The sequence below is a fragment of the Bombina bombina genome, chromosome 6 (assembly GCF_027579735.1).
Source record: "Bombina bombina isolate aBomBom1 chromosome 6, aBomBom1.pri, whole genome shotgun sequence".
In the NCBI taxonomy this organism is placed as follows: Eukaryota; Metazoa; Chordata; class Amphibia; order Anura; family Bombinatoridae; genus Bombina; species Bombina bombina.
The window spans coordinates 796,126,314-796,150,700 of NC_069504.1; the positions used below are offsets into that span (position 1 = coordinate 796,126,314).

Consider the following 24,387-nt stretch of genomic DNA (forward strand, 5'->3'; position numbering starts at 1 on the left):
TTCTCCCAAAAATAGCCTCCGAAGAAGCAAAAGTGTCAAATTTGTAAAATTTGGAAAAAGTATGAAGCGAAGACCAAGTTGCAGCCTTGCAAATCTGTTCAACAGAGGCCTCATTCTTAAAGGCCCAAGTGGAAGCCACAGCTCTAGTAGAATGAGCTGTAATTCTTTCAGGAGGCTGCTGTCCAGCAGTCTCATAAGCTAAACGAATTATGCTACGAAGCCAGAAGGAGAGAGAGGTAGCCGAAGCCTTATGACCTCTCCTCTGACCAGGGTACACGACAAACAGGGAAGACGTTTGTCGAAAATCCTTAGTTGCCTGCAAGTAGAACTTGAGGGCACGAACTACATCCAGATTGTGTAGAAGACGTTCCTTCTTTGAAGAAGGATTCGGGCACAGGGAAGGCACCACGATCTCTTGATTGATGTTCCTGTTAGTGACTACCTTAGGTAAGAACCCAGGTTTTGTACGCAGAACTACCTTATCTGAATGAAAAATCAAATAAGGAGAATCACAATGTAAAGCTGATAACTCAGAGACTCTCCGAGCCGAAGAAATAGCCATTAAAAATAACACTTTCCAAGATAACAACTTTATATCAATGGAATGAAGGGGTTCAAACGGAACTCCTTGTAGAACGTTAAGAACAAGGTTTAAACTCCATGGCGGAGCAACAGTTTTAAACACAGGTTTGATCCTAGCTAAAGCCTGACAAAAGGCCTGGACGTCTGGATTTTCTGACAGACGCCTGTGTAACAAGATGGACAGAGCTGAGATCTGTCCCTTTAATGAGCTAGCCGATAAACCCTTTTCTAAACCTTCTTGTAGAAAGGACAATATCCTAGGAATCCTAACCTTACTCCAGGAGTAACCTTTGGATTCGCACCAGTATAGGTATTTACGCCATATCTTATGGTAAATCCTTCTGGTAACAGGCTTCCTAGCCTGTATCAGGGTATCAATAACCGACTCAGAAAACCCACGTTTTGATAAAATCAAGCGTTCAATTTCCAAGCAGTCAGCTTCAGAGAAGTTAGATTTTGATGTTTGAATGGACCCTGTATCAGAAGGTCCTGTCTTAGAGGTAGAGACCAAGGCGGACAGGATGACATGTCCACTAGATCTGCATACCAAGTCCTGCGTGGCCATGCAGGCGCTATTAGAATCACTGATGCTCTCTCCTGTTTGATTTTGGCAATCAATCGAGGAAGCAGCGGGAAGGGTGGAAACACATAAGCCATCCCGAAGTTCCAAGGTGCTGTCAAAGCATCTATCAGAACCGCTCCCGGATCCCTGGATCTGGACCCGTAGCGAGGAAGTTTGGCGTTCTGGCGAGACGCCATGAGATCTATCTCTGGTTTGCCCCAACGTCGAAGTATTTGGGCAAAGACCTCCGGATGAAGTTCCCACTCCCCCGGATGAAAAGTCTGGCGACTCAAGAAATCCGCCTCCCAGTTCTCCACTCCCGGGATGTGGATTGCTGACAGGTGGCAAGAGTGAGACTCTGCCCAGCGAATTATCTTTGATACTTCCATCATTGCTAGGGAGCTTCTTGTCCCTCCCTGATGGTTGATGTAAGCTACAGTCGTGATGTTGTCCGACTGAAACCTGATGAACCCCCGAGTTTTTAACTGGGGCCAAGCCAGAAGGGCATTGAGAACTGCTCTCAATTCCAGAATGTTTATTGGCAGGAGACTTTCCTCCTGACTCCATTGTCCCTGAGCCTTCAGAGACTTCCAGACAGCGCCCCAACCTAGTAGGCTGGCGTCTGTTGTTACAATTGTCCAGTCCGGCCTGCTGAATGGCATCCCCCTGGACAGATGTGGCCGAGAAAGCCACCATAGAAGAGAGTTTCTGGTCTCTTGATCCAGATTCAGAGTAGGGGACAAGTCTGAGTAATCCCCATTCCACTGACTCAGCATGCACAATTGCAGCGGTCTGAGATGTAGACGTGCAAAGGGTACTATGTCCATTGCTGCTACCATTAAGCCGATCACCTCCATGCATTGAGCTACTGACGGGAGTTGAATGGAATGAAGGACACGGCATGCATTTAGAAGCTTTGTTAATCTGTCTTCTGTCAGATAAATCTTCATTTCTACAGAATCTATAAGAGTCCCCAAGAATGGAACTCTTGTGAGAGGAAAGAGAGAACTCTTCTTTTCGTTCACTTTCCATCCATGCGACCTTAGAAATGCCAGAACTAACTCTGTATGAGACTTGGCAGTTTGAAAGCTTGAAGCTTGTATCAGAATGTCGTCTAGGTACGGAGCTACCGAAATTCCTCGCGGTCTTAGTACCGCCAGAAGGGCACCCAGAACCTTTGTGAAGATTCTTGGAGCCGTAGCCAATCCGAATGGAAGAGCTACAAACTGGTAATGCCTGTCTAAGAAGGCAAACCTTAGATACCGGTAATGATCTTTGTGAATCGGTATGTGAAGGTAAGCATCCTTTAAATCCACTGTGGTCATGTACTGACCCTTTTGGATCATGGGTAAGATTGTCCGAATAGTTTCCATTTTGAACGATGGAACTCTTAGGAATTTGTTTAGGATCTTTAAATCCAAGATTGGCCTGAAAGTTCCCTCTTTTTTGGGAACCACAAACAGGTTTGAGTAAAACCCTTGTCCTTGTTCCGACCGCGGAACCGGATGAATCACTCCCATTAATAACAGATCTTGTACACAGCGTAGAAACGCTTCTTTCTTTATCTGGTTTGTTGACAACCTTGACAGATGAAATCTCCCTCTTGGGGGAGAGAATTTGAAGTCTAGAAGGTATCCCTGAGATATGATCTCTAGCGCCCAGGGATCCTGAACATCTCTTGCCCAAGCCTGGGCGAAGAGAGAGAGTCTGCCCCCCACTAGATCCGGACCCGGATCGGGGGCCCTCGGTTCATGCTGTCTTTGGGGCAGCAGCAGGTTTCCTGGCCTGCTTGCCCTTGTTCCAGGACTGGTTAGGTTTCCAGCCTTGTCTGTAACGAGCAACAGCTCCTTCCTGTTTGGGTGCAGTGGAAGTTGGTGCTGCTCCTGCTTTGAAATTCCGAAAGGGACGAAAATTAGACTGTCTAGCCTTAGCTTTGGCTTTGTCTTGAGGCAGGGCGTGGCCCTTCCCTCCTGTAATGTCAGCGATAATTTCTTTCAAACCGGGCCCAAATAAAGCTTGCCCCTTGAAAGGTATATTAAGTAATTTGGATTTAGAAGTTACATCAGCTGACCAGGATTTTAGCCACAGCGCCCTACGTGCCTGAATGGCGAATCCTGAGTTCTTAGCCGTAAGTTTGGTTAAATGTACTACGGCCTCCGAAATGAATGAATTAGCTAGTTTAAGGACTCTAAGCCTGTCCGTAATGTCGTCCAGCGTAGCTGAACTAAGGTTCTCTTCCAGAGACTCAATCCAAAATGCTGCCGCAGCCGTAATCGGCGCGATGCATGCAAGGGGTTGCAATATAAAACCTTGTTGAACAAACATTTTCTTAAGGTAACCCTCTAATTTTTTATCCATTGGATCTGAAAAAGCACAGCTATCCTCCACCGGGATAGTGGTACGCTTAGCTAAAGTAGAAACTGCTCCCTCCACCTTAGGGACCGTTTGCCATAAGTCCCGTGTGGTGGCGTCTATTGGAAACATCTTTCTAAATATTGGAGGGGGTGAGAACGGCACACCGGGTCTATCCCACTCCTTAGTAACAATTTCAGTTAGTCTCTTAGGTATAGGAAAAACGTCAGTACTCGCCGGTACCGCAAAGTATTTATCCAACCTACACAATTTCTCTGGTATTGCAACAGTGTTACAATCATTAAGAGCCGCTAAAACCTCCCCTAGTAATACACGGAGGTTCTCCAATTTAAATTTAAAATTTGAAATATCTGAATCCAATCTGTTTGGATCAGAACCGTCACCCACAGAATGAAGCTCTCCGTCCTCATGCTCTGCAAGCTGTGACGCAGTATCAGACATGGCCCTAGTATTATCAGCGCACTCTGTTCTCACCCCAGAGTGATCACGCTTGCCTCTTAGTTCTGGTAATTTAGCCAAAACTTCGGTCATAACAGTAGCCATATCTTGTAATGTTATCTGTAATGGCCGCCCAGATGTACTAGGCGCCACAATATCACGCACCTCCCGGGCGGGAGATGCAGGTACTGACACGTGAGGCGAGTTAGTCGGCATAACTCTCCCCTCGCTGTTTGGTGAAATTTGTTCAATTTGTACAGATTGGCCTTTATTTAAAGTAGCATCAATACAGTTAGTACATAAATTTCTATTGGGCTCCACCTTGGCATTGGAACAAATGACACAGGTATCTTCCTCTGAATCAGACATGTTTAACACACTAGCAATAAACTTGCAACTTGGTTATAATCTTATTTAACAAAAACGTACTGTGCCTCAAAGAAGCACTAAACGATTAAATGACAGTTGAAATAATGAACTGACAAAGAACAGTTATAGCATCAATCCTTAAAAACAACACAACTTTTAGCAAAGGTTTGTTCCCATTAGTAAAGTAACAATAATTAAATTTGAAGCATAAAAATTACAGAGCAACGTTTTAATCACAGTCAATATATAAGTCTCACAGCTCTGCTGAGAGAATCTATCTCCCTCCAAAGAAGTTTGAAGACCCCTGAGTTCTGTTAGAGATGAACCGGATCATGCAGGAAATACAAGAGTAATTGACTGGAAATCTTTGATGCGTAGCAAAGAGCGCCAAAAACGGCCCCTCCCCCTCACACACAGCAGTAAGAGAGAAACGAAACTGTCACAATGAAAACAAGCAACTGCCAAGTGGAAAAATAATGCCCAAACATTTATTCACTCAGTACCTCAGAAAATGCAAACGATTCTACATTCCAGCAAAAACGTTTAACATAATAAATACCTATTAAAAGGTTTAATGTACTTTTAACAGAGTAATTCCAGTGAAATACCATCCCCAGAATACTGAAGTGTAGAGTATACATACATGTCATTATAACGGTATGGCAGGATTTTCTCATCAATTCCATTCAGAAAATAAAAACTGCTACATACCTCAATGCAGATTCATCTGCCCGCTGTCCCCTGATCTGAAGCTTTTACCTCCCTCAGATGGCCGAGAAACAGCAATATGATCTTAACTACTCCGGTTAAAATCATAGTAAAAACTCTGGTAGATTCTTCTTCAAACTCTGCCAGAGAGGCAATAACACGCTCCGGTGCTATTGTAAAATAACAAACTTTTGATTGAAGTTATAAAAACTAAGTATAATCACCATAGTCCTCTCACACATCCTATCTAGTCGTTGGGTGCAAGAGAATGACTGGGAGTGACGTAGAGGGGAGGAGCTATATGCAGCTCTGCTGGGTGAATCCTCTTGCATTTCCTGTTGGGGAGGAGTTATATCCCAGAAGTAATGATGACCCGTGGACTGATCACACATAACAGAAGAAAACCGAGGTTTTCACAAGGGGACCCAAAAGCGGTCTCCTCACTTCATTTCACCTTCTTCTACATATGGTAACTTTAAACATTTGAGGCCCAAGAGTGGCCTTATAATATCAATTTGGAAGGTTTCCCTGTGTCCAGGCACTTTGAACTATTGCTACTATCATTTTCAATTGATTGTTTCCTTCCTGAGCTGCACAGTTAACAAGATACTAGGTTGGAATGTATACTCTGCTTTTTGTGTTGTATTGCAACTTGCTCTGTATATTTGTTTACTGTTTTGTAAGCCTGATTCCATTACCTCAATAAAAAAACGTTATAAAAATAAATAAAGAAAGAAACGTATTTTACCATTCCCAAAATTCCTCTTAAGAGGGTTGAAAAGGGGGAGCTTAGGAATTGAAATTTTGAGCCCTGTATATATGAACATTGGAATGTGAAATATTAATATTTTATTTCAGGTTAGCACATTGAGAAAATGCAAACGGGTTTGCACGAAAGTAAGGGTGTTTTTTTCCACGTCCCACTCTCCATTGAAGTCTATGGGGGAATACTGTATGTTAACACGTTTGCGATAATCTAACTTCGGCTTTTTTGTGTGTCGGGTTAGCGCGCAAGCAAATTTTTTTTACGTTCAATCTGTAATACGTGCGGTGCCCGTGGCGCACAAAAAGGTCATTTCTAGCGGAGTTAGCATGGGAGCAATAAATAGCGCTCCACTCATAATCTAGCTCATAGTATGCACACTTGAAGTAAGCATTTTTTAAAGCTAATAATTTGTTAATGTACACCAATTTACTGAGACTATGGGGCCAATTTATAAAGCAGCGCATGCTGGTTTCCGCAATCAGGAGTTAAGAAGCAGCGGTCGTAAGACCACTCCTCCTTAACTCGTCTGCCACTTCAGAGGTGGCGGACTGCAATCATGCAGATCAGATACAATCGGGATAATTGACATACCCTGATAGCGGCAGATTGGTCACGAATGTGCAGGTGCGGCAATGCACAAGCATTTCACAAGAAATGCTTGTGCAATGATAAATGCAGACAGCGTATGCTATAAAAAATCGTCCCCTATAACTTTTAGATGTTACTATTACTAGGGATGCACCGAAATTTCAGCACTAGATACGTTTCGGACGAAAAATGGCATTATCATTTATTTTGTTTTTGTTTGCCTATTATTTTCAGTAAAATGATTATGTAGAATATTTCAAATTTGATGCTAAAGCTGCTGTTTGTGTTCATTACTTGACGAGTTCATTTCATAATTTTCAGTTTTCGGCAAAGTGCATCCTGAATTTTCGGTTTTCGTACAGAATTTGCATTTCGGTGCATCACTATTACCATATATCAGTTTTATCAAATTTTAACTTTTCACAGGTAAAAACAGAATTTATGCTTACCTGATAAATTACTTTCTCTTGTGGTGTATCCAGTCCACAGATTCATCCTTTACTTGTGGGATATTCTCCTTCCTAACAGGAAGTGGCAAAGAGAGCACACAGCAGAGCTGTCCATATAGCTCCCCCTCTAGCTCCACCCCCAAGTAATTCGACCAGAGGTTAGGAAGAAAAAGGAGAAACCATAGGGTGCAGTGGTGACTGTAGTTTAGACTAAAAATCTACCTGACTAATAGCCAGGGCGGGCCGTGGACTGGATACATCACAAGAGAAAGTAATTTATCAGGTAAGCATAAATTCTGTTTTCTCTTGTAAGGTGTATCCAGTCCACGGATTCATCCTTTACTTGTGGGATACCAATACCAAAGTTTTAGGACACGGATGAAGGGAGGGAACAAGACAGGTACCTTAAACGGAAGGCACCACTGCTTGTAAAACCTTTCTCCCAAATATAGCCTCCGAAGAAGCAAAAGTATCGAATTTGTAAAATTTGGAAAAAGTATGCAGCGAAGACCAAGTCGCTGCCTTACAAATCTGTTCAACAGAAGCCTCATTTTTAAAAGCCCATGTGGAAGCCACTGCTCTGGTAGAATGAGCAGTAATTGTTTCAGGAGGCTGCTGGCCAGCAGTCTCATAGGCCAGACGGATGATGCTTTTCAGCCAAAAGGAAAGAGAGGTAGCAGTTGCCTTCTGACCTTTCCTCTTACCAGAATAGATGACAAACAATGAAGTTGTTTGTCTGAAATCCTTAGTTGCTTGTAAATAGAACTTTAAAGCACGAACCACATCAAGATTGTGTAACAGACGTTCCTTCTTCGAGGAAGGATTAGGACACAGAGAAGGAACAACAATTTCCTGGTTAATATTCTTATTAGACACAACCTTAGGAAGAAAACCGGGTTTGGTACGCAAAACTACCTTATCTGCGTGGAACACCAAGTAAGATGAGTCACACTGTAAAGCAGATAACTTTGAAACTCTTCGAGCAGAAGAGATAGCTACCAAAAACAAAACTTTCCAAGATAGAAGTTTAATATCTATGGAATGTAAAGGTTCAAACCGAACCCCTTGCAGAACTGAAAGAACTAAATTCAGACTCCATGGCGGAACCACAGGTCTATAAACAGGCTTGATTCTGACTAAAGCCTGACTAAACGCTTGAACGTCTGGTACCTCTGCCAGACGTTTGTGTAAAAGAATAGACAAAGCAGATATCTGTCCTTTTAAGGAACTAGCTGATAATCCTTTCTCCAATCCTTCTTGGAGAAAGGACAATATCCTGGGAATCCTAATCTTACTCCATGAGTAACCCTTGGATTCGCACCAACAAAGATATTTTCGCCAAATCTTATGGTAGATTTTCCTGGTGACAGGCTTTCTAGCCTGAATCAGGGTATCGATAACCGACTCAGAGAAACCACGCTTAGATAGAATTAGGTGTTCAATCTCCAAGCAGTCAGACGCAGAGAAATTAGATTTGGATGTTTGAAAGGACCTTGAAGTAGAAGGTCCTGCCTCATTGGCAGAGTCCATGGTGGAACGGATGACATGTCCACTAGGTCTGCATACCAAGTCCTGCGTGGCCAAGCAGGTGCTATTAGAATCACCGACGCCCTCTCCTGCTTGATTCTGGCAACCAGACGAGGAAGGAGAGGAAACGGTGGAAACACATAGGCCAGATTGAAGGACCAAGGCGCTGCTAGAGCATCTATCAACACCGCCTGGGGATCCCAGGACCTGGACCCATAAAGAGGAAGTTTGGCATTCTGACGGGATGCCATCAGATCCAATTTTGGAGTGCCCCATAGCTGAGTCAGCTGGGCAAATACCTCCGGGTGGAGTTCCCACTCCCCTGGATGAAAAGTCTGACGACTTAGAAAATCCGCTTCCCAGTTGTCTACTCCTGGGATGTGAACTGCTGAGAGGTGGCAAGAGTGAACCTCCGCCCACCTGATTATTTTGGTTACTTCCATCATTGCTAGGAGACTCCTTGTTCCCCCTTGATGGTTGATGTAAGCTACAGTCGTGATGTTGTCCGACTGAAATCTGATGAATATGGCCACAGCTAGCTGAGGCCATGCCTGAAGAGCGCTGAAAATCGCCCTCAGTTCCAGAATGTTTATCGGGAGAAGAGCTTCTTCCCGAGACCATAAGCCCTGAGCTTTCAGGGAGTCCCAGACAGCACCCCAGCCCAACAGACTGGCGTCAGTCGTTACAATGATCCACTCTGGTCTGCGGAAACACATTCCCTGAGACAGGTGATCCTGAGACAACCACCAGAGAAGAGAATCTCTGGTCCCCTGGTCCAACTGTATTTGAGGAGACAAATCTGCATAATCCTGATTCCACTGTTTGAGCATGCATAGTTGCAGTGGTCTGAGGTGTATCCGTGCAAAAGGGACTATGTGCATTGCCGCTACCATTAGTCCGATTGTCTCCATGCACTGAGCTACAGACGGCCGAGGAATGGAATGAAGGGCTCGGCAAGTAGTTAAGAGTTTTAACTTTCTGACCTCCGTCAGAAATATTTTCATTTCTACCGAGTCTATTAGGGTTCCTAGGAATGGAACTCTTGTGAGGGGGGAGAGAGAACTCTTTTTGATGTTCACCTTCCACCCGTGAGACCTCAGAAAGGCCAATACAATTTCTGTGTGAGACTTGGCTCTTTGGAAAGTCGACGCCTGAATTAAGATGTCGTCTAAGTAAGGCGCCACTGCTATGCCCCGCGGTCTTAGAACCGCCAGAAGGGACCCTAGCACCTTTGTGAAAATTCTGGGAGCAGTGGCGAACCCGAAAGGAAGAGCCACAAACTGATAATGCTTGTCCAGAAAGGCGAACCTGAGGAACTGGTGATGATCTTTGTGGATAGGAATGTGCAGATACGCATCCTTTAGATCCACGGTAGTCATAAATTGACCCTCCTGGATCATTGGTAATATTGTCCGAATGGTCTCCATCTTGAATGATGGGACTCTGAGGAATTTGTTTAGAATTTTGAGATCCAGGATTGGTCTGAAAGTTCCTTCTTTTTTGGGAACCACAAAAAGGTTTGAGTAAAAACCCAGCCCTTGTTCCACAATTGGAACTGGGTGGATCACTCCCATTTTATGTAGGTCTTCTACGCAGCGTAAGAACGCCTCTTTCTTTATCTGGTCTGTAGACAGACGAGAAATGTGGAACCTTCCCCTTGGAGGGGAGTCCTTGAATTCTAGAAGATATCCCTGGGATACAATCTCTAAGGCCCAAGGATCGTGTACGTCTCTTGCCCAGGCCTGAGCGAAGAGAGAGAGTCTGCCCCCCACTAGATCCGGTCCCGGTTCGGGGGCTACCCCTTAATGCTGTCTTGGAGGCAGCTGCAGGCTTCTTGGCCTGTTTACCCTTGTTCCAGCCCTGGTAAGGTTTCCAGGCTGCCCTGAGTTGTGAAGTGTTACCCTCTTGCTTTGCAGCAGGGGAGGATGAAGCGAGACCACTCCTAAAATTTCGAAAGGAACGAAAATTATTTTGTTTGTTCTTTGTCTTAAAGGACTTGTCCTGAGGGAGAGCATGGCCTTTTCCCCCAGTGATTTCTGAGATAATCTCTTTCAATTCAGGCCCGAAAAGGGTCTTTCCTTTGAAAGGGATGTTCAGTAGTTTGGATTTTGACGACACATCAGCCGACCAGGACTTTAGCCATAGCGCCCTGCGCGCCAGAATGGCGAAACCTCAATTCTTTGCCGCTAACTTAGCTAGTTGGAAAGCAGCATCTGTAATAAAAGAATTAGAGCCTTAATTCTGTCCATAATGTCCTCATATGAGGTCTCCTTCTGGAGCGCATCTTCCAGCGCCTCAAACCAGAAAGCAGCTGCAGTAGTTACAGGAACAATGCACGCTATAGGTTGGAGAAGAAAACCTTGATGAATAAAAACTTTCTTAAGTAAACCCTCTAATTTTTTATCCATAGGGTCTTTAAAAGCACAACTGTCCTCAATTGGTATGGTTGTGCGTTTAGCAAGTGAAGAAACAGCCCCCTCCACCTTAGGGACCGTCTGCCACGAGTCCCGCGTGGTGTCAGATATGGGGAACATTTTCTTAAAAACAGGAGGGGGGACAAACGGAATACCTGGTCTATCCCACTCCCTAGTTACTATATCCGCAATCCTCTTAGGGACCGGGAACACATCAGTGTAAACAGGAACTTCTAGGTACTTGTCCATTTTACACAATTTCTCTGGAACCACCAAAGGGTCACAGTCATCTAGAGTAACTAATACCTCCCTGAGCAATAAGCGGAGGTGTTCTAGTTTAAATTTAAAAGCCAACGTATCAGAGTCTGTCTGAGGAGCAACCTTTCCCGAAATTTCTCCCTCAGACAGCACATCCATCGCCCCCATTTCAGAGCGTTGTGAGTGTATATCGGATACGGCTACTAAAGCGTCAGAATGCTCATAATCTGTTCTTAAAAAAGAGCTATCACGCTTTGCAGGTAACACGGGCAGCTTAGATAAAAATACTCAGAGGGTATTATCCATAACTGCCGCCAAGTCTTGTAAGGTAAAAGAGTTAGACGCGCTAGAGGTGCTAGGCGTCACTTGAGCGGGCGTAACTGGTTGTGACACTTGGGGAGAGGTCAACGGGCTAACCTCATTACCTTCTGTCTGAGAATCATCTTGGGCCACATTTTTAAGTGCAACAATATGGTCTTTAAAGTGTATAGACATATCAATACAAGTGGGACACATTTTGAGAGGGGGTTCCACCATGGCTTCTAAACACATTGAACAAGGAATTTCCTTGGTGTCAGACATGTTTAACAGACTAGTAGTAAGACAAACAGGCTTAGAAATCACTTTAATCAAGCAAAAACACACTTTGCAAAAAAACGTTACTGTGCCTTTAAGAGATAAAAAAGGCACACAATTTTCCAAAACAATGAAAAATGCAGCAAACTTTTTGAAATTTTCACAGTATGTACCTAAAGCATTGGTAAGATTGCACAACTAGCAAGAAAAACGATTAACCCCTTAATGCCCAAACCGGATCAATAGTAAGCTAACAGACCGGTTAAAACAACTTTAGCACCTTGCCACAGCTCTGCTGTGGCCCTACCTTCCCTTAGGAGTCAGATTTATGGGGAAAAAACTTCTTATGGGTCCTCAAACTGTAGCAGGAGCCTCCATGTGAACACAGCCTGAAGATCTAGTCAATCTAACTGCGCATCTGAGGCGCAAAATTAGGCCCCTCCCACCTTACTCCGGTGCTGTGAGGCTTAAGAAAACACTCCTAAGAGTTATATTATTAGCCATGTGGGTAACAACCCCTGTAAGAAACCCAAAGGGACCTTCAAAGTGTCTCAAAAAACGATATTTCTTAGTAAAAACCGTTTGCCATAAAAAAGTGTCAACCAGCATAAATTAGCCCTGTTATGTAAGCTTGTAATTCCATACTTAGTCTCTGAATAAAGCTTACCCTTCCCTCATGGGGATCTTATCAGTCCTTTTCTAGCATTATCACAGTCTTGTCTAGAAATAAATGACTGAACATACCTTATTGCAGCCTAACCTGCAAACCGTTCCCCCCAACTGAAGTTTTCTTGTACTCCTCAGTCCTGTGTGGGAACAGCAGTGGATTTTAGTTACAACATGCTAAAATCATCTTCCTCTCTGCAGAAATCTTCATCTCTTTTCTGCTGGAGAGTAAACAGTACACACCGGTACCATTTAAAATAACAAACTTTTGCTTGTAGAACAAAAACTACAAATCTAACACCACATTCACTTTACCCTTCCGAGAGGGACCCTATTGCTTAGAGCCGGCAAAGAGAATGACTGGGGGGTGCAGCTAGAGGGGGAGCTATATGGACAGCTCTGCTGTGTGCTCTCTTTGCCACTTCCTGTTAGGAAGGAGAATATCCCACAAGTAAAGGATGAATCCGTGGACTGGATACACCTTACAAGAGAAATATTTGACAGCTAGCTTTTTAAAATCAAAGGGAACATTGATCTTGACCAATGACATTCAATGCTGCACTACCATGGTGTAACTTATACAAAACACAAACATTATCATGAAATTATACTGATATACTATGTAATACGTACCATAGATCTATCTGCTACAACATAAACCTGTATGTATTTCTGGGAACCAAGGAATTGTTGCTTCTAAAATAAAATAAAAAAGATATTGTTTAGCGTGAGCTATAGACACTGAAAGTGAGAACATTGAAACTAGGTGAAAATAAAATTACTTACTTATGTTGTGCAAGTAGTAGTAATTTATGTTCTGTTTCTTTTAAAGGGTTATTAAAGGGACACAAAACCCAATTATTTTCTTTCATGATTCAGATAGAGCATGTGATTTTAAACAACTTTCCAATTTACTACTATTTTCTAATTTGTTTTGTTCTCTTGATATTCTTTGTTTAAAGGCATACCTAGGTAGACTCAGGAGCTGCTGATTGGCAGCTGCAAATAAATGCCTCATGTTATTGGCTCACCCAATACATTAACTAGCTCCCAGTAGGCATTGCTGATTATTCAACAAACGATACCATGAGAATGAAGCAAATAAGATGATAGAAGTAAATTTAGAAAGTTGTTTAAATTTATATTCTCTGTCTGAATCATGAAAGAAAAAAATTGTGTTTCATATCCCTTTTAAATTCAAAATATATTTTAATATGCATATAAAAAACCACTTTTTTAGCATGTTAATATATATTTTTCATGGAAAAGATATTTGAGACAAATCAAAGTTCTATCAAAGGATAGTAAAATACCTCAGAAAAAGGAAATTTATGCTTACCTGATAAATTGATTTCTTCTACGATACGACGAGTCCACGGATTTATCCTTACTTGTGGGGTATTATGCTCCTGCTAACAGGAAGTGGCAAAGAGCACCACAGCAGAGCTGTATATATAGCTCCTCCCTTGACTCCACTCCCCAGTCATTCGACCAAAGGTATAGGAAGAGAAAGGAAAAGCTAAAAGGTGCAGAGGTGACTGGAGTTTTGAAAAATAAAATAAATTCTGTCTTAAAATGACAGGGCGGGCCGTGGACTCGTCGTATCGTAGAATAAATCAATTTATCAGGTAAGCATAAATTTCCTTTTCTTCTACAAGATACGACGAGTCCACGGATTCATCCTTACTTGTGGGATACAATACCAAAGCAACAGGACACAGATGAAAGGGAGGGACAAGACAGGAACCTAAACAGAAGGCAACACTGCTTGAAGAACCTTTCTCCCAAATATAGCCTCAGAAGAAGCAAAAGTATCAAATTTGTAAAATTTGTAAAAAGTATGAAGGGAGGACCAAGTCGCAGCCTTACAAATCTGTTCAACAGAAGCATCGTTTTTAAAAGCCCATGTGGAAGCCACAGCTCTAGTGGAATGAGCCGTAATCTTTTCAGGAGGCTGCTGTCCAGCGGTCTCGTATGCCAGGCGGATGATGCTTTTCAGCCAAAAAGAGAGAGAGGTAGCCGTAGCTTTTTGACCTCTACGTCTTCCAGAATAAACAACAAAGAAAGAAGATGTTTGACGGAAATCCTTGGTTGCTTGTAAATAAAATTTCAAAGCACGAACCACGTCCAAGTTATGTAACAGACGTTCCTTCTTAGAGGAAGGATTAGGACACAAGGAAGGAACTACAATTTCCTGATTAATATTCTTATTTGAAACAACCTTAGGAACAAATCCAGGTTTAGTACGCAAGACCACCTTATCGGAATGGAATATAAGATAAGGGGAATCACATTGTAACGCAGAAAGCTCAGAAACTCTTCGAGCAGAAGAGATAGCAACAAGAAACAAAACTTTCCAAGATAACAGCTTAACATCTATGGAATGCATGGGTTCAAACGGAACCCCTTGAAGAACATTAAGAACTAAATTTAAACTCCATGGCGGAGCAATAGGTTTAAACACAGGCTTGATTCTGATTAAAGCCTGACAAAATGCCTGAACGTCTGGGACATCTGCCAGACGCTTGTGAAGTAAAATTGACAAAGCAGAAATTTGCCCCTTTAAGGAACTAGCTGATAATCCCTTCCCCAATCCTTCTTGGAGAAAGGACAAAATCTTAGGAATCCTAACCTTACTCCATGAGTAGCCCTTGGATTCGAACCAATAAAGATATTTACGCCATATCTTATGGTAAGTTTTTCTAGTGACCGGCTTGCGAGCCTGAATCAGAGTATCACTAACCGACTCAGAGAAACCCCGCTTAGATAAAATCAAGAGTTCAATCTCCAAGCAGTCAGCTGCAGAGAAGTTAGATTTGGATGTAGGAACGGACCTTGAATGAGAAGGTCCTGTCTCAATGGCAGTTTCCACGGTGGCAGAGACGACATGTCCACTAGATCCGCATACCAGGCCCTGCGTGGCCACGCAGGCGCTATTAGAATTACTGAAGCCCTCTCCTGTTTGATTCTTGCAATCACACGGGGTAGGAGAGGAAATGGTGGAAACACATAAGCCAGGTTGAACAACCAAGGTACTGCTAGAGCATCTATCAGTACAGCCTGGGATCCCTTGATCTGGACTTGTAGAGTGGAAGTTTGGCATTCTGTCGAGATGCCATCAGATCTAATTCCGGTGTGCCCCATTGATGAATCAAGGTTGCAAACACCTCCGGATGGAGTTCCCACTCCCCCGGATGAAAATTCTGACGACTTAGAAAATCCGCTTCCCAGTTCTCTACTCCTGGGATATAGATCGCAGATAGATGGCAAGAGTGAATCTCCGCCCATCGGATTATTTTCGATACCTCTATCATCGCTAGAGAACTCCTTGTTCCCCCCTGATGATTGATATATGCCACAGTCATGATATTGTCCGACTGGAATCTTATGAATTTGGCCGAAGCCAACTGAGGCCACGCCTGAAGCGCATTGAATATCGCTCTCAGTTCCAGAATATTGATTGGCAGTTGAGACTTCCCCTGAGTCCACACACCCTGAGCCTTCCGAGAATTCCAGACTGCACCCCAGCCCAGGAGGCTGGCGTCCGTTGTTACTATTACCCAAGATGGCCTGCGGAAGCACATCCCTTGGGACAGATGGTCCTGTGACAACCACCACCAAAGAGAGTCTCTGGTCTCTTGGTCTAGATTTATCTGAGGAGATAAATTTGCATAATCCCCATTCCACTGCCTGAGCATGAACAGTTGTAGTGGTCTGAGATGAAAGCAAGCAAACGGGACGATGTCCATTGCTGCTACCATTAATCCAATGACCTCCATACACTGAGCCACTGATGGCCGATGAATGGACTGCAGAGCTCGGCAAGTATTTAGAATCTTTGATTTTCTGACCTCCGTCAGAAATATTTTTATGTTTACTGAGTCTATCAGAGTTCCCAGGAATGGAACTCTTGTTTGTGGAACTAGTGAACTCTTTTCTACGTTCACTTTCCAACCGTGAGTTCTTAGAAATGACAACGCGATGTCCGTGTGAGATTTGGACAGATGGTAAGTTGACGCCTGGATCAAGATATCATCCAGATATGGCGCCACTGCTATGCCTCGCGGCCTGAGAACTGCTAGAAGGGACCCTAGAACCTTTGTGAAGATCCTGGGAGCCGTGGCCAACCCGAAGGGAAGAGTCACAAACTGATAATGTTTGTCCTGAAAGGCAAATCTTAGGAATTGATGATGATCCTTGTGGATAGGAATGTGAAGGTACGCGTCCTTCAAGTCCACAGCGGCCATATATTGACCCTCCTGGATAATTGGCAAAATTGTACGAATGGTCTCCATCTTGAACGATGGGACTCTGATAAATTTGTTTAGACATTTGAGATCTAAAATTGGTCTGAAGTTTCCCTCTTTTTTGGGAACCACGAATAGATTTGAGTAGAACCCCTGCCCCTGTTCCAGTTCTGGAACTGGGCAAATTACCCCCATTGTGTAGAGGTCTTTTACACAGCGTAAGAACGTCTCTCTTTTTGTCTGGTCTACAGACAAACGTGAAAGATGAAATCTCACCCTGGGGAGGAAATCTTTGAATTCCAGCTGGTACCCCTGGGTCACAATCTCTAATGCCCAGGGATCCTGTACATCCCTTGCCCAAGCCTGAGCAAAGAAAGAGAGTCTTCCCCCCACTAGATCCAGTCCCGGATTGGGGGCTGCCCCTTCATGCTGTCTTGGTAGCAGCAGCGGGCTTATTGGTTTGTTTACCTTTATTCCAGGCCTGGTTAGGTCTCCAGACCGACTTGGATTGAGTAAAGTTCCCTTCCTGCTTAGCGGAGGAACCAAAACTCCTCTAAAATTTTCGAAAGGAGCGAAAATTATTTTGTCTACCCCTCGTCTTGAGGGATTTGTCCTGAGGTACAGCGTGGCCCTTACCTCCAGTAATGTCAGAAATTATTTCCTTCAGCTCAGGCCCGAATAGGGTCTTACCTTTGAAGGGAATAGTTAAAAGCTTAGATTTAGATGATACGTCGGCAGACCATGACTTTAGCCATAACGCTCTGCACGCCAGAATGGCAAAGCCTGCATTTTTTGCTGCTAATTTTGCAATCTGAAAAGCAGCATCGGTAATAAATGAATTAGCTAATTTAAGAGCCTTAATTCTGTCTAGAATTTCCTCTAAATGTGTCTCTACCTTCAGAGACTCCTCCAGGGCGTCAAACCAAAAGGCAGCTGCAGTAGTTACTGGAACAATGCAGGCTGTAGGCTGTAAGAGAAAACCCTGGTGAACGAATAATTTCTTTAGGGTCTTTAAAAATGGGTATAGTTGTACGCTTCGCTAGAGTAGATATAGCTCCCTCTACCTTAGGGACAAGTTGCCAGGATTCCCGTATGGCATCAGATATCGGAAAAATTTTCTTAAATTTAGGAGGGGGAGAAAACGGTATACCTGGTCTATCCCATTCCCTCTTAACAATTTCCGAAATTCTTCTAGGAACTGGAAATACATCCGTGTAAGTAGGCACTTCTAAATATTTGTCCATTTTACACAATTTTTCTGGGGGAATTGTGATAGGATCGCAATCATCCAGAGTTGCCAAAACCTCCCTGAGCAACAAATTTAAATTTAAATGACGGAACGCCCGAGTCTGTTTGAGGAATAAAGTTCCCTGATTCTGAACATTCTCCCTCAGACATAAAATCTCTAACCCCCACATCAGAGCATAGTGAGGGTGCATCGGAAATAGGCACTAAGGCATCAGAGGGTTCAGTATTTGTATCAATACCTGACCTACCGCGTTTACCCTGCAAACCTGGCAGTTTAGATAGTACCTCTGTAAGGGTAGTAGACATTACTGCAGCCATATCTTGCAAAGTAAAAGAAGTAGACGCACTAGACGTCGCTTGTGCGGGCGTTAAAGGTTGAGACACTTGGGGAGAATTAGGTGGCATATCCTGGTTCTCTTCAGACTGAGAATATTCCTTAGACACACTTTCATTACCTAAAATGTGATCTTTACAGTGTAAAGCCCTTTCAGTACAAGAAGGACACAATGTAAGAGGGGGTTCCACAACGGCTTCTAAACACATAGAACACTGACTTTCTTCAATGTCAGACATGTTGAACAGACTAGTAATAACAGCACAAGTTGTGAACAATCTTTATTATGTGAGAAAAACTATTTTTGAAAAAAACGTTACTGTACCTTTAAGGAAAAAAAGTGTACACAGATTTCCCAAAAGTGCTAAAACGTTAGGCAAAATTAAATATTTTGATAGGGAATGCACCTAATGTGCAGTCGGATATTGCACCCCAAGTAAGGAGAGGTTTTAACCCTTAAAAATTTACTGTTAGGCCCACAAAAAAAAACATTACATTGAAAAAACGTTTAAATCGTTTAAATCGTCACTGCACTTCGCGACAGCTCTGCTGTTGCGCCTACCTGCCCCCAATATCGATACAAACGATCAGGACTTGCTCAATCATGCAGCCTCACACTCTGTCCCCAACATGCTATACTCTCCGGCTCTAACTGTGCACTGAGGCGTGAAAATTAGGCCCCGCCCATCATGTACGATGGAAGAAAACATCACCAGCCGCATGGGAAGCGGTCTGTGAAAAAGGCAACCTGCCTGAAATATAAAGTGCCATGTGTAACCCCCAAAATATAAAAAAACTTATCAGCCCTGTAGCTTGCTTAATAAATATAAAGTCTGCCAGGCTGTCTCAGTGTCTAACCAAGCCCTTAAGTGTCCCTTGCAGTTCTCACAAAGGTCCTTAAACACAGGGGTCCAGTCCCACTCTACCCGGACTACTGCTTACCCCACTTGCATATACAAAATATGTCAGCCAATTCTGAACCAGGTCTCCTCAGAATATACATGACTGCACATACCTCAAAGCTGCATGTAGCAGAAACGTTCCCCACACTGAAGATTTCTCTGTACTCCTCAGTCATCCTGTGGGAAGCCAACATGGATCTCAGTTACAACTGCTCATCAGACTCAAGGCAGAACTCTTCTTCCATGTCCTGCCTGAGGAAAAATAGTACTCTCCGGTACCATTTAAAAATAAAAAACTCTTGATTGAAGAACTAAAACTATTATTTTATCACCTCTAAAACTTTACCCTTCCTATTACTAGCATAGGCAAAGAGAATTACTGGGGGGAGGAGTTAAGGGAGGAGCTATATAGCAGCTCTGCTGTGGTGCTCTTTCCCACTTCCTGTTAACAGGAGGATTATATCCCACAAGGATAGGATGAAACCCGTGGACTCGGTATATCTTGTAAAAAAAAATGTGGATTTTGTATGGCCATGCACATTACATTATAATGGAATTTAGAAAATCAACAATTTTACGTTAAATTACAATAAAATGGGACAAAATAAAGAATGAAAGTATATTGCAAAGTTACAGACATTTTATATTGCAATCTTATACTGTTTAATATACCTTTCAAAGTGACATTTAAAAAAAAAAAAAACGCTAGAATTTACCATTGCTATAAATAAAGTTGACTTTCTGCCATGACGTATAAAAACTTATATTATGCTTACCAGATAATTTTCTTTTCTTCTGACGGGGAGAGTCCAGAGCTGCATTCATTACTTTTGGGAAATACAGAACCTGGCCACCAAGAGGTGACAAAGACACCCCAGCCAAAGGCTTAAATACTGCTCCCACTTCCCTCATCCCCCAGTCATTCTGCCAAGGGAACAAGGTAGGAGAAATATCAGGGTGAAAAAGGTGCCTGAAGAACAAATAAAAAGAATAAAAGACCACGGGCAGGGAGCTGTGGACTCTCCCTGTCAGAAGAAAAGAAAATTATCTGGTAAGCATAATTTAAGTTTTTCTTCTTAAACGGGGAGAGTCCACAGCTGCATTCATTACTTTTGGTAAAACAATAACCAAGCTATAGAGGACACTGAATGCAAAACGGGCGGGTACAAAAAGGCGGCCCACTCTGAGGGCACCAGAGCATGCCAAAACCCAAACTCCCAATACAAAAAAACTGCTTCATCAGAAGCAGAAGGAACAAAAATGGAAGAGGACCAAGTAACTGCCCATCAGTTAGAACCTTAAAGACCCTTGCTAGAGACCACTCAAAATCACTAGATTCAACGAGCACAAAGCCTCTGAGGAGACAAAGTCCCGCAAACTCGAAGCCCGCAAATTAAACTCTCCACCTGACCAAAGGTAAGGGGGACATCCACCTTCACCCAGAAGAAGAAGAAACATAATTTATACTTACCTTAGTCCACGGATTCATCTATACTTGTGGGATATTCTCCTTCCCCTACAGGAAGTGGCAAAGAGAGCACCCACAGCAGAGCTGTCTATATAGCTCCTCCCTTAGCTCCACCCCCCAGTCATTCAACCGAAGGCTAGGAAGAAAAAGGAGAAACTATAGGGTGCAGTGGTGACTGAAGTTTTTTAAATAAAAATGTATTGCCTGTCTTAAATAAACAGGGCGGGCCATAGACTCGATACATCACAAGAGAAATAAATTTATCAGGTAAGCATAAATTATGTTTTCTCTTGTAAGATGTATCGAGTCCACGGATTCATGCATACTTGTGGGATACAAATACCAAAGCTTTAGGACACGGATGAAGGGAGGGACAAGACAGGGACCTTAAACGGAAAGCACCACTGCTTGTAGAACCTTTCTCCCAAAAATAGCCTCTAAAGAAGCAAAAGTATCAAATTTGTAAAATTTGGAAACAGTATGAAGCGAAGACCAAGTCGCCGCCTTACAAATCTGTTCAACAGAAGCCTAATTTTTAAAAGCCCATGTGGAAGCCACTGCTCTAGTAGAATGAGCAGTAATTCTTTCAGGAGGCTGCTGGCCAGCAGTCTCATAAGCCAAACAGATGATGCTTTTCAGCCAAAAGGAAAGAGAGGTAGCCGTGGCCTTTTGACCTCTCCGTTTACCAGAATAAACAACAAACAATGAAGATGTTTGACGAAAATCTTTAGTTGCTTGTAAGTAGAACTTTAAAGCACGAACCACATCAAGATTGTGCAACAGACGTTCCTTCTTTGATGAAGGATTAGGACACAGTGAAGGAACAACAATTTCCTGATTGATATTCCTATTAGAAACAACCTTAGGAAGGAATCCAGGTTTGGTACGCAAAACCAACTTATCTGCATGGAAAACAAGGTAAGGTGAGTCACACTGTAAAGCAGATAACTCAGAAACTCTTTGAGCCGAAGAGATAGCTACTAAAAACAAAACTTTCCAAGATAGAAGCTTAATATCTATGGAATGCATAGGTTCAAACGGAACCCCTTGAAGAACTAAGTTTAGGCTCCATGGCGGAGCAACAGGCTTAAATACAGGCTTGATCCTGACTAAGGCCTGACTAAACGCTTGAACGTCTGGGACATCTGCCAGACGTTTGTGTAAAAGAATAGACAAAGCAGATATTTGTCCTTTTAAGGAACTAGCTGATAATCCCTTCTCCAATCCTTCTTGGAGAAAAGACAATATTCTTTGAATCCTAATCTTACTCCATGAGTAACCCTTGGATTCACACCAATAAAGATATTTGCGCCAAATCTTATGATAGATCTTCCTGGTGACAGGCTTTCTAGCTTGAATCAGGGTATCAATGACCGGCTCAGAGAAACCACTCTTTGATAGAATCAGGCGTTCAATCTCCAAGCAGTCAGACGCAGAGAAATTAGATTTGGATCAGAATCACCAAAGCTCTCTCCTGCTTGATTCTGGCAACCAGACGTGGGAGGAGAGGAAACGGTGGAAATACATAGGCCAGATTGAAGGACCAGGGCACTGCTAGAGCATCTATCAGTACCGCCTGGGGATCCCGGGACCTGGACCCGTAACGAGGAAGTTTGGCATTCTGACGGGACGCCATCAGATCCAATTCTGGTGTGCCCCATAGCTGAGTCAGCTGGGCAAATACCTCCAGATGGAGCTCCCACTCCCCCCGATAAAAAGTCTGACGACTTAGGAAATCCGCCTCCCAGTTCTCTACTCCTGGGATATGGGTTGCTGAGAGATGGCAAGAGCTCCGCCCATCGAATTATTTTGGTTACCTCCATCATCACTAGAGAACTCCGTGTTCCTCCTTGATGATTGATATAAGCTACAGTCGTGATGTTGTCCGACTGAAATCTGATGAATTTGGCCACAGCAAGCTGAGGCCACGCCTGAAGCGCATTGAATATCGCTCTCAGTTCTAGAATGTTTATTGGGAGGAGAGTTTCCTCCTGAGACCATAAGCCCTGCGCTTTCAGGGAGTTCCAGACTGCACCCCAGCCTAGCAGGCTGGCATCTGTCGTTACTATGAGCCACTCTGGCCTGCGGAAACACATTCCCTGAGACAGGTGGTCCTGAGACAACCACCAGAGAAGAGAATCTCTGGTCTCCTGTTCCAGGTGCAGTTGAGGAGATAAATCTGCATAATCCCCATTCCACTGTTGAGCATGCATAGTTGCAGTGGTCTGAGGTGTAGGCGGGCAAAGGGAACTATGTCCATTGCCGCTACCATGAGTACGATTACCTCCATACACTGAGCCACTGATGGCCGAGGAATGGAATGAAGAGCTTGGCAAGTGGTTAAGAGTTTTGATTTTCTGACCTCCGTCAGAAATATTTTCATTTCTACCGAGTCTATCAGAGTCCCTAAGAAGGAAACTCTTGTGAGAGGGAAGAGAGAACTCTTTTTTATGTTCACCTTCCACCCGTGAGATCTCAGAAAAGCCAACACGATGTCCGTGTGAGACTTGGCTAGTTGGAAAGTCGACGCCTGAATTAAAGGACCAGTCAACACATTAGATTTGCATAATCAACAAATGCAAGATAACAAGACAATGCAATAGCACTTAGCCTGAACTTCAAATTAGTAGCAGATTTTTTTATAACAAATTTCAAAGTAATTTATATTTACACTCCCCTTGTACCATGTGATAGCAATCAGCCAATCACAAATGCATATACGTATAGTCTGTGAATTCTTGCACATGCTCAGTAGGATATGGTGACTCAAAAGTGTAAATATAAAAGACTGTGCACATTTTTTTAATGGAAGTAAATTGGAAAGTTGTTTAAAATGACATGCTGTATCTGAATCATGGAAATTTAATTTAACCTGAGTGTCCCTTTAAGATGTCGTCTAGATAAGGCGCCACTGCTATTCCCCGCGGCCTTAGCACCACCAAAAGGGACCCTAGCACTTTTGTGAAAATTCTGGGAGCCGTGGCAAGCCCGAAGGGAAGGGCCACAAACTGGTAATGCCTGTCCAGAAAGGCAAATCTGAGGAATTGATGATGATCTCTGTGAATAGGGATGTGTAGATACGCATCCTTTAAGTCCACGGTAGTCATATATTGACCCTCCTGGATCAACGGTAGAATAGTCTGAATAGTCTCCATCTTGAATGATGGTACTCTGAGGAATTTGTTTAGAATTTTGAGATCCAAGATTGGTCTGAAAGTTCCCTCTTTTTTGGGAACCACAAACAGGTTTGAGTAAAACCCTAGCCCTTGTTCCGCTTTTGGAACATGGCGGATCACTCTCATGGTATGTAGGTCTTCTACACAGCGTAAGAACGCCTCTCTCTTTGTCTGGTTTGCAGACAATTGAGAAATGTGAAATCTCCCCCTGGGGGGGGGGGGAGTCTTTGAAGTCCAGAAGATATCCCTGGGACACAATTTCTAAAGCCCAGAAATCGTGAACATCTCTTGCCCAAGCCTGAGCGAAGAGAGAGAGTATGCCCCCTACTAGAGCCGGTCCCGGATCGGGGGCTACCCCTTCATGCTGTCTTAGAGGCAGCTGCAGGCTTCTTGGCCTGTTTACCCTTGTTCCAAGCCTGGTTAGGTCTCCAGACTGACTTGGATTGGGCAAAATTCCCCTCTTGCTTTGCAGCAGGGGAAGCTGAAGCGGGACCACCCTTGAAGTTCCCGAAAGGAACGAAAATTATTTTGTTTGGTCCTCATTTTATTTGTTTTATCCTGAGGGAGGGCATGGCCTTTCAGTTCAGGCCCGAATAGGGTATTTTCTTTGAAAGGGATGTTCAAAAGTTTAGATTTTGATGACACATCAGCCGACCAGGACTTAAGCCATAACACCCTGCGTGCTAAAATGGCAAAACCTGAATTCTTTGCCGCTAATTTAGCCAGTTGGAAAGCG

The 24,387-nt window shown here is 43.4% G+C and overlaps 1 protein-coding gene across 1 annotated transcript in view; it reads right to left on the minus strand.

Moving 5' to 3' along the window:
- The window catches only part of LOC128663672 (zinc metalloproteinase-disintegrin-like batroxstatin-1), a gene marked incomplete in the record, with an annotated part of 230,860 nt that overhangs the window by 116,862 nt on the left and 89,611 nt on the right, over nt 1–24,387 (minus strand). The window contains 1 exon segment of the mRNA XM_053718114.1: nt 12,910–12,972. Coding sequence (XP_053574089.1) covers nt 12,910–12,972 — 63 coding nt within the window.